Genomic DNA, 16,816 nt, shown 5'->3' on the forward strand with positions numbered 1-16,816 from the left:
ATTATTTTCAATCTGTACTCAGAACACATTTTTGGGGAAGTGCTTGGAGACATAGATGAAGGAATCTTAATAAATGGAGTCGAACTTAACAACTTAACCATAGTGTTCTCTGATTCAATGGATGGCCTCAAAACAGAGTGAATAGGATCACAGAAACAAGTAAAGTCTATGGCCTTGATATAAATACTAACAAGACAAAGCTCATGGTCATTAGCAAAGGAAATATCGGAGGGGTCAACCAGTACATCAACCAGACAAGAATTGAACGAGTCTCACAATAAACCTACCTGGGGACTATGATCAATGAGTCATGGGACAGTTCTCAGGAGATCAGATGTCGGATTGGAAAGCCAAAAGTGTTTTTTTAACAATGCGTTCAGTTTTCAGGAGCCATGATCTTACCCTAGGTACAAAGCTAAGGCTCCTTAAATGTTATGTGCATTCAGTGCTTCTGTATGGTGTAGAATCATGGACCCTGAAGGAGGACACAGTATCCAGGCTCAATGCATTTGAATTATGGCTGTTCAGAAGAATCCTGAGGATTCCATGGACAGATAGAATTACCAACCATGAGGTGCTAAGGAGGATGAATACAGCCCCAGAACTGGTCAACCACAAAAAAACAATGAATTTATAAAATAATAGATTATTACTGACATCTGTGTAGGACATGAGGTTGAGAACGAAAACTCCATATGGATTGATTTCAGTGTCAACATTAGCTCTTGTCATCATTATGAGCATGCTCTGCTTGAACCATAGTGGCTTATTGGTCCATGGAAGATCTGCTAAACATCTACGCAGTATTTCATTCTGTAACAAATACATTCATTTAGCAAGTCTTTCAGCAGCATATTAGGTAGCAGCATAGCATTTGCTCTAAACAGCGCAAAGCGCCGCTTGCTCAGTTAAATAATTGACCGAGCAAAGTGAGGTCTAAGATTCAAGTCGACGGTTTTGCATTTCTCTCTATGTTTATGTTCTAAATGTTTATATGTTGCGCATTCACAGCGAAACGCAGCAATAAAAATTTCCATGAGATTTGACAGGTATGTGAATTTTTGTCGACGTATATATTTATATAGTAATTTATGTCGACTTTTTGAATTTCGCGTCGACGTATAAATACGTTTTTTTTTGAAATTTTACATTTGAAGGATAATAAAAAAGGAAAAGGAGTTTCCTTCGAACACCAATATTACCGTAAAAATCAGACTATAGAACTATTCATCATAAATCAGCTGTCTATACTATAATACTCCCCATTCAAAAGCATCGAACATCTTGAAAATGTATCTTTCCATTAACGTTAGTAGACAGTTTGTCTACTAACTTTGTCCATAAGCTGAGGTCATGATTTTATAGTTTTTGTAAAACAAGTTGAGACTTGGCCCTCCATCCGAAGAAATTACAGGGTTGCCAAATCGTGTATAATTGAAACTTTCTCAAATTTTCAATTCAACGTTAGAATTGGATGTATAATATCATCCCCGATATCCTAGTAGTGCTAAAAAAGTTTCAGGGTTGAAGGATTAAAAGGAAATTTAACTTTTATGATAAAATTGGAAACATCGCGAAGATTTGTTTTTCTTTTGAATATCACTTCTCTCCGAATCATGTAGCGTCGTAATGAGTAATAATTTTATATAAAATGAACGAGGAGACTGTCTTCTTTCTATTGGTGTTTGGATCATTTTTATCCGACCCATAGTTATTTTTCAATAATTAATAATTGTGTCAATGTCGAGACATTTCGAGCAGAGAACATGTAATTTTTGACATGCTAGAAACGTTTTTGTTTCAAAAGATAAGTAGGTGGCGGAAAGTTTCTCAGAAATAATTGAAATTATTTTTCCAATTGTCAAACGTACTCGGAAGAACGTATTTTGGCCTCTCAGGAGTTTCAAAGTCAAGGAGCGTAGTGTGTGTGTGTGTGTGTGTGTGTGTGTGTGTGTGTGTTGTGTGTGTGTGTGTGTGTGTGTGTGTGTGTGTGTGTGTGTGTGTGTGTGTGTGTGTGTGTGTGTTTCCCTTCCCGTGCGAATGTTGACAGTTGAGCTTGAATATTAAAATTAAATAAGTATTTTAATCTTTTATTCAAATAGTTTTGATATTGTATTATTCAATACTATTAAATATTGGTAGCTATCTATAATCGTCAGTCAGCGGTTAGACACCGAAGCGGTAACATGTAGAGAGTGTTTAATAGTATTTCAGCAATAGTATACATAGTTATAGTAGTGTCGTTTAGTGTAGTTTAGTGTCGTTCTATATATTCAATAGAACAATAGATTTGCTTACGCTAGAAAAATAGAGCCGGCTGTGAGTGGAAGCACAGAATTACTACAGAAGGCTAGCGGAATAGGACATACTGTTCATGCGTAATCGAGGTAGTTCCTTTGCCAGATTGTAGACTGCGCTCAGAACCCTACTCCGGTCTCGCTCACCCCCCTTCCGCACTCCGTCCTCACAACAACTCTATCACCCACTCCACTGACAGGTAGTCGCCCCTCACTCCTTCACACTATCACACACACACACACACACACACACACCACACAGATGCAAACACACAGTCAACTCGGCACCAGACACCTGTCAACATGTGAAGCAATTATAGCAATTATAGGACTATTGTGATAATAATATTATTCAACCGCCTTCTGTTTTCTTTGCATTTCATCCCAACATTCTCACAGCTGAATCATGACTGTATCATTTATATTACTCTGTGTTCTGTAAGAATGAGAATTCTATGTAAAGAAGAAGTAAAGGAATAAGAAAAAGAGAAGTAGAAGAAGAAGAAAATATGAAGTTTTCAGTTCATCATCTTCTAAATATTTATTATTTTCTATCACTATTGTATAGTATATCTTCATCTTTCTTATCCTCTTCTCCTCCTTCATGATCCACTAATTCTTATTTCTCTCATATGCTACTCCTTCTTCTTCTTTTTCTCTTCCTCCTCGTAGAAGAAGAAGAAGAAGAAGAAGAAGAAGAAGAAGAAGAAGAAGAAGATTTCTTCCTTCTTCTTCCACTATCTAATCTTCTTCATGTTCTACCACTTCTTATTTCTATCTTGCTACTCCTTCCCATTCTTCTCTTTCTTCAATGAGAAGAAGAAAAAATAAGAAGAAGAAGAGGAAGAATAGAATGATGGAGAAGAAAAAGAAGAAGATGAGTAGATGATAAGAATAAAATGACGATTTTGAGTAGAAGAAGAAGAATAAATAATAGAACATGATGACAAAAAGATAATAGTAAGAAGCAGAAGAAGGAGAAAAAGAAGAAGAGCTACAACATGATGATGAAGAAAAATAAGTAGGAGATGAAGAGAATAAGATAACATGAGAAAAGAAGAAGAAGCTGATGTATTACTATTATTACATTCATTTAAACTACATAAGTCACCTTATCCATAATATTTGGTGAAGCTGAATTTTTGCAGGATGTTAGTATACATAATTAATAGCCTGGAATTACAATATACTCATTTTTCTCTCACTTGCTCTATAAGGTCAACTTTTGTAAAGATATCCAATACTCCAGAATCATTACCCGAAAAATGTTGCGTTTTCGGAACTAATTATCAAAACTGCCCTTTTTTACTATCTCGTAACTGGACTATTATTAACTAATGAGCTATTCATTGTTTAACATGCATATGTTTAACATGCATTTGAACATGAAGATTCTGAATTTATCACTTTTATACCCTGGCCACCATGGGCGCCGACTTATCAAAATCTTTGGGTGGGCTCATTGGTTAGGGGTCTGGGGAGGGAGGGGTTTTTTCCATATAATTGATCAGAATTTTTTATGGACTCAGCCCCCCCAAAATATTTTTTGGGTGGGCTCCACAGCCTACCTACCTACCTACCTACCCAGACCTTATGGAGTCGGCATCAGTGCTGGTCACTTTTTTGAAAACTGAGTATCGTACCATTATAATATAATGGAGAACTTCGTTTCTCTGATACCTTTTTGGCTATTGCATTTTGTGTTTCACACAGAAAGGACTTGTCACGGTTGATTATAAGAATCGTTCAATGGTGGTGTTGAAAACACTGATGTCTCTCTTGAATGCTTGCTACCATCGGACTCCCCAATGCTTAATGCCCCCAAACAGAAAACTCTAACGGTGTAACATCCGGGTTGTGGGCATATTGTTCCATTCAATTAACCTTGGTAAACTCACACAGAAAACACACGCAATTCATTAGATGTCAATTAAAGGAAGAAACTTTGTAATCAGAAATCAGACCCATGTTTCCATTTCGCCAATCAACATTCAATATCATTATTTTATAACAATAATAAACATCATCAACGTAATGCAATGCTAATTTTAAGATCTGTTTACCAAGATTAATAATAAATTTGGAGACACATTAGAGCTCGTTTCACTTTCATTGCACTTAATAAAATTATTATTTATTTTATTGTTATAACATATTAATATTTATTATCACGTAATATCATGAAACTTGAGTAGTTTTTTTTTAGTTTATGAATTTCCTACTGGACTGACTGCTAAAAAAGTATCAGAAAAGAAGAGAAATGAACATCATAACTTGATATTTGACCGAGCGAAGTGAGGTCTAAGATTCATGTCGACGGTTAGGCATTTCTCTTAATGTTTACATGTTAGAATGTTTACATGTTTAAATGTTCAAATGTTTATAAGTTGCGCATTTACGGCGAAACGCGGTAATAGATTTTCATGAAATTTGACAGGTATGTTCCTTTTTAATTGCGCGTTGACGTATATACAAGGTTTTTGGAAATTTTGCATTTCAAGGATAATATGAAAGGTAAAAGGAGCCTCCTTCATAAGTCGATATTACAGTAAAAGTCAGATTAAAGAATTATTCATCATAAATCAGCTGACAAGTGATTACACAGATGTGTGGAGAAGCCAGTCTATTGCTGTATTTCCATAAGGTCTATAGTTTCAATCAGGTGGATGAGAATACTGCGTGAGGTCTACTGTTCACAAAACTGCTAGTAGTTCTGTGAACAGTAGACCTCGCGCAGTTATACACCAACTATTCATTTGATCAGATCATGCTTACACAAGATTTAATTATCATATAACGCTCTCCGGAATTTAGCGCGAGAAAACCAGAAGACATCTAGGCGCCCAGACGAGCTGTTATAAGTTCTTTGCATCCTATTTATTAGGATAAAATAATGATCAAAACTGTTTTAAATAAGGAATGCCGATATCCAAAAGCACAACTTTTTACAGAATTTACAGTTTTAAATGTAAGGCAATTGTACATTAAATCTTTATTGATCTACATAAAAACTAATAAACTTAAAATTTTATCAGATATTTTACATACCTATCCTACACGGTATAGAGCTAACTTCGGTTTTGCGACGCCGCAGGTGGTTCATGGAGTGGAGCTGAGGACACCTTTTTATTTGGCTCAAATGGTCTATCGTAATTTGCCCGCTGAGATAAGAACTGATATGGATGAATGCAGTGTGGCTGCATTCAAGAGTAAGGTGGAGGGGTGGCTATACCGCCTGGGCTGGGAGTCGTCAGAAAGCCTGCTTCAGTCTGTTTATTGGCACTAAGATCATCTCTATTAATTTGATAGCTTTTCTTATACATACATAGATTTTTTTTTCATTTTTGAGAGCTTATAAATTTTCATAACTTACCTTTCTTCTCTTTATATTTACCACATACTTTATTTAATCGTTTATAGATTTACACATCTTCATTACTATATTCTTTTCAATAGTCACTGTGGAATCGGCTGGTTTCTGTTCCTCGGTAACTTTTTATATGAGAAGCTACCATTATTTTTTACAATAAGTATATACAAAATATATTCCACTCATGCAATCTCAAGAATTTATTCATATTCCAATTCTCGAATCTGTATAATATATATGTTACTCTTTTCTGTTTATGAAATTTCGTCAATGTACAATGTAATAGGTAATTTTTAATTTCATAATTATAATACAAACTATCTTATACTTACCTTCTTCTTGTTAAAGTCGGACATTCTATTACCTATATAATATTATGAATAGACTATTGGCTACCCACTGTAACAGGAACCCACCCCCTACACTCAGACGAATAGTCTTGTAGGGGTATTCCAGTAAAACATGCTCTTTATTACAATGTAATCTGTTTTTTGTATGGAGTAAAGAATATTTGAATTTGAATTTGATAACACTCACATCATAAAAGCGTTATAAACTGAATAAATTGCAATTTTAAAAAATATCTTAAAATATGCCCAACTATTCTCTCCGATTATAGGAAAATAATGTGGAGTTTGGAAGAAATTGGAATTTACCACACATTATCCTGTTTTAAGTGTATGAGAGTTAAATTTCTAGAATAGAAATGCCCTCCGAGTTGGTTGAAGAGGTTGTCATCCTTTCGTAGTCTTTCAAACAGGCATTCAACCAATCCACTTGTCTTAGAGAATTATCATTTTTTCAGAAGGAATATATATTGTAGGGTACTTATAGTATGAATTCATAATCATACATATACTTTTCAATTAATGATTCATTTTTATTAAATACATTATTATTGGATCATGAAGAGTTGGTTTTTCTTTTCACAAATAAAAAATAAAGAATGAGAGTTTAACAATAAGAGAACAAGTATCATTTGAGAATTCCTCTCACAAATTATAAATGAGAAATATGTGTTTCACAATACGAGAGCAAGTATTCAATACAATTCTCAATAATTACTGAAAATTCCCCACGCGGTATGCATGCTTTAATATAATTATATTCACCCTTATATTTTGTTGTAGTTTCTAATTAGAGAGATTCAACCAGAAAACTATTTCCTGATCAAGTATATGGAAGCCATAATTTTTCTGAAAAAAGAGATTCTCCTCCTAATAATAGTTAACAATAGTTAACACTCACACTTCCTCCTACTCCATCACCTCCTTCTTCTTCTTCTTCCCCTTCTTCTTCTTCTTCTTCTCCTTCCTCTTCTTCTTCTTCTTCTTCTCCTTCTCCTCCTCTTCCTTCAGCTCCTCCTCCTCCATTTTTATCTTCATTTTATTCATCTCCATCTTATTCTTCTTCTGCTATTTCTTCGTGTCTTCTTATTCTTCTAGGAGGAGGAAGAAGAGGAGGAGAAAAAGAAGAAACAAAGAAATAGCAGAAGAAGAATAAGGAGAAGAAGAAGAAAATGAAGATGAGAATGGAGGAGGAAGAGGAAGAGAACGTGAAGAAGATGAAGAGCTGAGAATAATAATAAAATCTTCTTATTTTTCTCATTATTCTTATCATCCTCCTTTTCTTCTCCTTATCATATTAAAGAACTTATCATATCAACAGATTATAGAAAAATAGAAATTATATATATTCATAATTCAGCTCTAGTGTTGTCAGAGCAGAAAGCTACATGTCACAAAGGAATGAAATTGTTTGTCTTTTATAATAGGCCACTAATTGGCCTTTGGTTGTGCTTGCAATAATTATTATTGTTGAGGCTTCCTCAGAAATGAGTTGAAAGCCTGGCAGGCTGCCAGATGCAGCTATAAAAAACCGGATCAAAAGACTGACACTCTCCTTCCATATTCCCATGCCAGCCCACTTTTCTCCTTCCACTCATTTCAAGCCGTTACAAGCGACTGTTGACATGCTTATGCGATCTGGTGGGACAATGCAGAACTAACTTATGCTAACTTATGCGTGATATTATAAATGCACTACGTTGTTATTCTCATTATAGGAGTTTTCTCTGGTGGAAGTAGTTCGCGTGTGCGCGCTCGCGTCCGTGCGTTCGCGTCGCCTGCCGCGGTCGGTCACCTCGCGAAAAACGAACTGGCGAAAAAGAACTGCTGAGCCGTCGTAATAATTATGATACCAACCAGAATGAATGGAAAGGATTGGAAACTAGTTAAACCTTCAACTTTCTTAATTCCAGAATTTGAAGAAGTTGAAGATAGCTGCGAATCATCACCACCACCAACAATCACCATGAATGAAGGAGATGCATCTCCAGAAAAATTCATCCAACCAGACCAGCTTAAAACTCCTGCAGAGCAAATACTGTATAATGCATGGAAAGAAGCTGATAATAGGATGCGGGCAGCAGAAAGAAAAAACAACTCGATTGAGAAGAAACTAGATGAACTTCAAATTAAGCTGTGTCAGTTGGAGAGCTGTAACGTCAACTCGGTCCCTGCATCTTCCGACAATTCGAAAGTTGTTTAGAGTAGTAATTCTGATCAACATCAATCAACTCCAATGAGGAAAAATCAGCTCAAGAGTGAAAAATCTGCTACAGCTAAAAATACATCGCGTAATGTACAGATTACTGCACAGATGAGGAGGAACTTGCCAAGGAGACGGAATGGGTGAGAGTGAAAAATGGGAGATCTAAGAAGAGGAAGCTGAATACTTCGCTTACCCCTCCATCAGAAGGAAAAACAACCAACTATAATAAGGATGAGTCAGTACAGCAACACAAAGTCAAAAAGAGTCCTCCATTACCACCAGTAATAGTGGATGGCATTAAATCATACAATAACTTCCATGAAAAGTTAGTTAAGCTACTGCCAAGTCGTAATTTCAGTGTGAAACTACTTGGAGTAGACAGTTTCAAAATTAACTTAGTAAATGAGGAGGATTATAGATTGCTCACAAATGAGTTGAATAAAGAGAAGTTTACTTGGCATTCTTATGAGAACAAGCAATCAAGGCCAATCAGAGTTATGGCTAAGAAGCTACATCACTCATGTGAAGCAGAGAATATTGTGGAGGACCTCAAAGATAAAGGGTTCAAAATTCTGAACGCAAGCATAAAGCTTAAATGGAGAACTAAAGAGCCCCTAGATATGTTCATGCTTGAGTTTGAAGCAGGAGAAGATGGAAATAAAATTTACAAAATCACCAACATAATGGGATGCAAGGTAGAAATAGAGGCAATGAAGAAATCTAAGCTCATTGCTCAATGCAAAAGATGTCAAGCTTATGGACACACATAAAAATATTGCTTTAAAGAGTTTCGTTGTGTCAAATGTGCTGGTAAACACAGCTCCAAGGATTGCACAAAGGCAGCTGCAGAAAAGCCGAAATGTATTCATTGTGGTGAAAATCATCCAGCAAGCTATCGTGGGTGCAGTGTTGCTGTCGAACTGCAGAAGATGCGAAGCAAAAATATGAAGCCCCATTCAGGACCAATCAAGCAAGTGGATTCGCGCAAGGAGCATTCAACTCAACGCATACCTGTTTCTTCCACCGAAATAAAAACTACGAGATTGTCAGCATTCGATAAACCCTTATCATATGCTGATACTACAAAAAAAGGTCTCGATAAGAAGATGAACAAAAATAATCAAGAGGACGGAGTGCTACAAACTTTACAGCTGATACTAACCAAGCTGGAAAAGCAAGAAGCACTATTATCCTCCTTTGAAAAAAGGTTACAGAAACTGGAAAGCAGCACCAACCCGGCTGGGAGCAGAAGGAAGCAATGAACCACACACTGAAAATTATGACATGGAATGCCAATGGCATTCTCCAGAAGAAGCAAGAACTAGAATTAGTACTCCATAACGACAAAATAGACATCTGCCTTATTTCAGAAACACACATGACAAACCAATCCTATCTCAAAATCAGAGGCTATAGATCATACCATACTACACATCCAAATAATTCAGCAAGGAGAGGTAGTGCAGTAATCGTGAGAGAAACAATACAACACACTGAAGAAAAGGAATACCAAACAGATGAAATTCAAGCTTCTGTTGTATCACTGGAGCTCAAAGGATGCAAAGTGTCATTAGCAGCAATTTATAGCCCTCCAAGACATGCACTAAAACATCGAGACTACGTAGAATTCTTTAAACATCTTGGAAGAAGGTTCATCGTAGGAGGAGACTTCAATGCTAAAAATACCCATTGGGGCTCCAGGATAACCACTACAAAGGGTCGAGAACTGTTTAGTGCAATTCAGCAATTCAAATGTGAAGCAATATCAACTGGAAACCCAACATACTGGCCAACAGACATAGGAAAAATTCCAGATCTCATAGACTTTTTCATCATCAAGGACTTCTCCACAAACTACATCAAAATTGAAGACAGCTGTGACTTGACATCAGATCATTCACCAATTATACTCACATTAAGCGAGAGTGTAATAGAACGAGAACCATCTCCATTTCTCTGCAATAGATACACAAACTGGGATCAATTTAGACTCATACTGGAGGAAAGCATAGATCTCAATGTACAGCTTAGAAGTAAAGATCAGCTTAAAGCAGAAATTGAGAAATTTGTGACCTCCATTCAGCAAGCAGCCTGGGCAAGTACACCAGAAATAAAAAGGAGGACTCAAGGCAACAACTATCCTTCTGAAATAAAAAATCTTCTATTACAGAAGAGAAGAGCAAGAAGAAAATGGCAAAACACTAGGGATCCAAGAGACAAAACTGTGCTGAACAATTTATCCCAGCAGCTCAGAAGAGAAATAAAAAATCTAAAAAATGAAACATTTTCTAAGTATCTCACTGAGCTGACTAATGAAAAAAGTACTGACTACTCTCTATGGAAAGCTACAAAGTGCATTAAAAAGACTTCAAGCCAAAATGCATCCATTAAAAAATGTGGATGGTACGTGGGCTAGAGACAATAAACAAAAATCAGCTAGGTTTGCAAATCATCTGGAGAACATCTTAAAAACTGATGACAGCTATGATGATGATGAACATCTTCCACATACTGTTCAAGAATCAGCGAGGATCACACCAGTCACTGTAATTGAAGTGGAAAATATGATCAATAGTAGCATCAAAACCAGGAAGGCACCAGGGTTTGATCTCATAACTGGAGATGTATTGAAACAGCTTCCAAGGAAGGATTTTCTTGAAGCTTACATTCCTCATAAATACATATTTTAGGCTGAGATATGTCCCAGATTACTGGAAAGTTGCAGAAGTCATAATGATTTTAAAGCCTGGAAAAGCACCACATGATGTTACATCTTACAGGCCAATCTCTCTCTTACCTGTAATCTCAAAACTATTTAAAAAACTGCTCTTGAAAAGATTAAAGCCAATTATAGAGAGTAAGAAGTTGATACCAAAACATCAATTTGGATTTAGAGAGAAACACACCACCATAGAGCAAGTCCACAGAATCACCAATTTAATTGAGATGGCTCTTGAAGAGAAGAAAATTTGTAGTGTAGTATTCCTGGATGTTGCCCAAGCATTTGATAAGGTGTGGCATAGAGGCCTATTAGCAAAATTAAGAACTATGCTTCCAATTGAATACACTGAAATATTGGAGTCGTATTTAGTGGGAAGATATTTCAGAGTCAAGCAGGAAGACGCCTATTCAGAGCTAAGAGAAATTGGAGCAGGAGTACCTCAAGGTAGTGTTCTTGGGCCAATTCTATATCTACTGTTTACTAGCGATCTACCTGAGTTGGAAAATGATACAGTGGCAACATTTGCTGATGACACAGCTGTACTAACTCTGGGCGACAACAGTCAGGAATCTATGAGGAAACTTCAAGATGCGGCTGATGAAATCTCCAGTTGGGTTTAAACTGTGGAAAATCAAAGTGAATGAGACCAAGTCTGTTCAAGTCAACTTCACAAACAGAAAATGTGAGCAAATTCCCCTAGCCATCAATGGGAAACCTGTTCCATTTGCTAACGAGGCCAAATACCTAGGCATGTCTCTGGATGCAAGGCTGCGTTGGAAAGCACATGTGAAGAAGAAGAGAGAAGAACTAGGTATGAGATATAGAAAAATATACTGGTTGATAGGCCGAAATTCTGCTCTTTCAACTTACAACAAGATACTCATCTACAAACAAATCCTGAAACCAATATGGATGTATGGAATCCAACTCTGGGGCTGTGCCAGCAAGAGCAACGTCGATGTAATCCAACGATTCCAGAACAAAGTTTTGAGGAACATTGTCGATGCTCCAAGATTCAGCCGAAACGCCGACATTCACAGAGACCTGGAGGTGGAGTTCGTTGCAACAGAGATTGGGCGCTTCGCACGCAAGCATGCAGTCAGGATCCAACGGCATGAAAATGGAGAAGTCGCTCAGCTACTTGACAACACACATATGCTGCGCAGATTGAAGCGGACCAAACCCTTCGAGTTGTGTGGTGCTGTGGAGTGAAAGTGTCAAAAGCAGAGCAGTGTTGATAGTGTGAATGTGTATATTATAATACATGATACTTTATTTATATATATTACTATTATTATCTAATGTTAATTCCAAGTTAGTTGCTAGAAGTAGTAGTCCTGGTGAGAACTACCTATCTTATTAATATTTAACCCGTTATTATATTAGGAAAAAAATTGCTCATTAGTCTTTTTAGACTAGATTGCAATGGGATAAAAAAAAAAAAAAGCTATCTATAATAGCCGCCATATGCTATCAATAGCTGGGATCAACAAATTCAGAATACAGAACGATTGAAAAATTCAGCAACTGCAAGCCTCATGATTATAAATAGTGAAAATGACAACCTCGCCTTGAATAATCCAAGCGGTGTTTCATTACAGCCTTTCTAGAGGCAATCAGCTGCTTGCGTTTGAAATAATTCAGTCAAATAATCTTGTAAATTTCCAGCCTTTAGCATACAATTTTGTACACAATGCATACCATGCAGCCACTCTTCTAACTTTAAAATTCCTTTAAAAGACCAAAATACGATCTTCCAACTACTTTTGACAATTGAAAAAACAATTTCAATTATTTCTGAGAAACTTTCTTGCTTTCATCACCAACTTATCTTTCGAAACCAAACAGTTTCCAACATGTCGAAAATTTCATGTTTTCTGCTCGAAATGTCTCGACATTGACGAACATAATTATTAATTAAAAAATATCCATGGGTCGGATAAACATGATCCAGACACCAATAGAAAGAAGACAGTCTCCCCGTTGATTTGATATAAAATTATTACGCATTACGACGCAACATGATTCTGAGAAAAGTGTTATTCAAAAGAAAAACAAAACTTCGCGATGTTTCCAATTTTATCATGAAAGTTAAATTTCCTTTTAATCCTTCAACCCTGAAACGTTTTTAGCACTACTAGGATATCGGGGATGATATAATTATACATCCAATTCTGACGTTGAATTGGAAATTTGCAATTTTACACGATTTGGCAACCCTGTAATTTCTTCGGATGGAGGGCCAAGTCTCAACTTGTTTTACACGAACTATAGTTTGGAGTTTGGAGTTATTGATAGAATACATTTTTTTTTTAATCTGATGATTAAAATTGCAAAAAAATTATTGAAAAGAATTTGATTTCTAAAATCATGAAAAGTGAGAAATGAAGTTTGAAGGAAATCAGCATTATGGTAGTTTATTTTGTTAATTTCAACACACCGATTTTTCGCCAACACGAAAACAGAATGTTCTCTGATGGGTTGATTGGATTGGCGTATCGACGGCAGCCAGACCTGATAACAGCGCTCACACTCACATTCCGGGACTCACGTCTCGGTACGATAGGACATAAAGCTCTATGTTTATTCAGGATTTTTTCTAGACATTTTTAATTGATAAACTATTCAATATTGAGAAAACATAACAACAGGTCAATATAAGTTACTGAGCGCGAGGTCTACTGTTGACAGAACTAATAGTTTATAAAATATTATACAATTATCACAAAAACTTTATTCATTTCGGCTCTCATCATCTGTCTTGGTCGTGAGGTTTACCCTGGTGATACTCATCCTGGGCGTTCTTTGTGAAGAAGGCCTAAATTATTCTTCATATCGTGGACTATGAATTTTTCAGTATTGTACATTTCTGTGGACTCCGCAATAATTGCAGTTGAGACTGTTATCTGTTGTAGTGATGTTGACTCCGCATTTGATAAATTTTTTGAAGTAGCCTACTTCACAAGAATTTGATGAATTTATTCCAAGAAAAAGGTTGAATCTTACAAAGAATAAGTATCCGCCTTGGTTTACATCTGATGTATCGGATTTGAAAGTCAAAAACTAGTAGTTCTGTGAACAGTAGACCTCACGCAGTTTTCTCATCCACAAGTATCTGATGTCACCTGTTCTAGTTGATTCAGTTGAATCACAATTCACAGTTGAATTATAATTTACTCTCAAAAACTGTTATTTGTTGTCTCCAAGATCAAAGAATCACTTAATATGTTAATAAACGCAGTTCATGTTTGAATTTGTATCCCATATGATAATTTATCCAGTTCCGTGATAATCTTTCTATCTAATAAAAATATCTCTCAACTATTTTAAAATTAATTTTTTCAATCAAGAATATTATAATTTCTTTAGCATTATTTAGTTCATTCAATCATTTTTTATTTTATTCTCAAATCACATATTGAATTTGTTTTCCAAATGTGAGAATATTTATACTGATGGGCTTGCAGATGAAAAATATTGAAACCTCACCTTATAGAAATAGAAACGGCAAGACATCTGTGTAATGCATGCAATGAATAATCCAATTGTCAGCTGAATGCTTATGAATAATTCTATAGTCTGATTAAACCTATCCTCAAAGTAGATGATATATATAGTGATATCAGAGTATGGAGGTGCTCCTTTTCTTTTAATATTATCCTTAAAATGAAAAATTAAAAAAAACCTTGTGTATACATCGACGCGCAGTTAGAAAAGTAATATTCCTGCCAATTCTATCAACGCGTTTTGCCGTCGCCATACAGCGACAGACAAAAGAAAATCCGAGTTAAAACATAGACCACACTACATTCGGTCAATAAGTGCTCAAGAAAAAGAAAAACTTCGCCTTATCATGACAATATATTGAAAAATTTACGTGCATCTTTTAGCACTAAAATTTCACTATCTTAAGATGGGTATTTGATTAGAATTCAACATGGAAAATGACATAATGTGAAAGATTTCTGGAAATACGTGAATTCAAGATAGTAACAACTTCTTTTGTGGAGTCAGCCGTGACCATTTTTACTCTTGGCTGATATCGTAGATGACTTTTTCAAATACTTTTTGTCTGTTAATGAGGATAATACACCTGATGTGCCAATGAGGATTCCGAAGATGTCTGGGTGCTCTTTGTCAGATGAGAGAGTTGTTGCTAGTGGGGCTTCTTCCAATGATATTCTATCTGCTATCAATGGGCTGAGGTTGGGCTGCTCCGAGGGTCCTGATGCGATTCTAACATTTATTTTATTTCATTTTTATTTCACCACCTACATCACAAGCAAGGTACCTAGAATGAAGGTACTGGCCACGCGCATCTCGATCTTTAAATGATCAGAGTCACATGATCGGTGTGACGTCATTGGTGCTCTAAATATCTATTCTTCCCATCTTTTCAATGTTAAATTGAGCAACTTTGTAAGTCTTTTTCTCAAAAAGTAAATAGCTTTCAAGTCCCATCGACATCTCCTACGATTCATATAATATTTATCTTCAATTTTTCTAGAAATTCAATACTTTTGGACGGCTGGATCTTTCAGAATCATCGATTTTGTAAGAGCCTGCACATCGAATACCTGTTGCTCTCTTATTGAAAATTAACATGCTTTCTCTGGCTCTTATGTAATTCAATTACTCAATTCTAATGAATTCAATAAATCAATCATTAAATATTGAATTGAAAAAGTGAAAACATTATTATTGTACTATAAAATTATTTCTCTCACAATCCTTTATCTTGTCTGTGTACTGTATATTATATAATGTAGAATCAATAGAACATCTTGCTTAATCCCTCAGGAGGATTCTTTTTTCAGGAAAATTATGGCTTCGACATACTTGATTAGAAAAAAGTTTCCTGGTTGAATCTTTCTAATTGGAAACTACAACAAAATATAAGGGCAAATATCAATTAATATATCAAAGCATGCATACATGTAATAGGAATTCTCAATTGATACTTGTTCTCTTATTGTAAAACTCCCATTCTTTATTTATTCATAAAGGAGAACCAACTCTTCATGATCCAATGATAATGTATTCAATAAATATGAATCATAAATTGAAAAGTATACGTATGAATTCTTACTGTAAGTATCCTAAAGTATATTCTTTCTAATAAACTTGATAATTCTATAAGACAAGTAGTGATCGGTTGAATGCCTGTTTGAAAGACTACGAAAGGATGACAACCTCTTCAACCAACTCGGAGGGCATTTCTATTACAGAAATTAAACTCTCATACACTTAAAAAAAACAGGATAATGTGTGGTAAATTCCAATTCTTTTCAATCTCCACATTATTTTCCTATAACCGGAGAGGTTGGGCATATTTGAAGATGTTTTTTCAAATTGCAATTTATTTAGTTTATAATGCATTCATGATGTGAGTGTTATACTATCGCCCCATACTCTCATTTGGTCCATATTGGGGCTTCCTATCACATAGAGTGTGTGTGATGTACATGTGATAAAAATTATGTTTCTAGATTGTGCCTTGGTCACTTGATTTCTTTATCGAAAATTCAATTGAAATTTAATTGTTGATCAATCCAATTGATAATGCAGGCTTTAGAAAGAATGAACAAATTACCAAAATCTGTTTTTTCAATATTCTCTTACTTGAATCGTTCACTATAACATCAGAAATGGCTAGTCTTTTTCTGTTTACAATTTATAAAAATTATTGATGTAAAGCGAATTAGTGGATAAAGGTGGTAAATAACATGTTTTGGGTAAATGAGATACATGAATAAGAGTTATGAGTGTCACTCTACACGCTACATAGTTCCCAAAAATCTCTAATGTCAACAATTGCTGGGATTAATTTCATGTGTTATGTAGGTGGTAAGTGCAGTCTAAACAACATACAAT

General features: G+C 35.5%; 1 protein-coding gene across 1 annotated transcript in view; it reads right to left on the reverse strand.

Annotated features, from left to right (window-relative positions):
* The window catches only part of LOC120350356, a 63,173-nt gene that overhangs the window by 13,421 nt on the left and 32,936 nt on the right, over positions 1–16,816 (reverse strand). The window contains exon 3 of the mRNA XM_039423305.1: positions 658–813. Within this exon, the coding sequence (XP_039279239.1) occupies positions 658–813 (156 nt within the window). The remainder of the gene's footprint in view (positions 1–657; positions 814–16,816) is intronic.

The sequence above is a fragment of the Nilaparvata lugens genome, chromosome 1 (genome assembly GCF_014356525.2).
Source record: "Nilaparvata lugens isolate BPH chromosome 1, ASM1435652v1, whole genome shotgun sequence".
NCBI classification, from domain to species: Eukaryota; Metazoa; Arthropoda; class Insecta; order Hemiptera; family Delphacidae; genus Nilaparvata; species Nilaparvata lugens.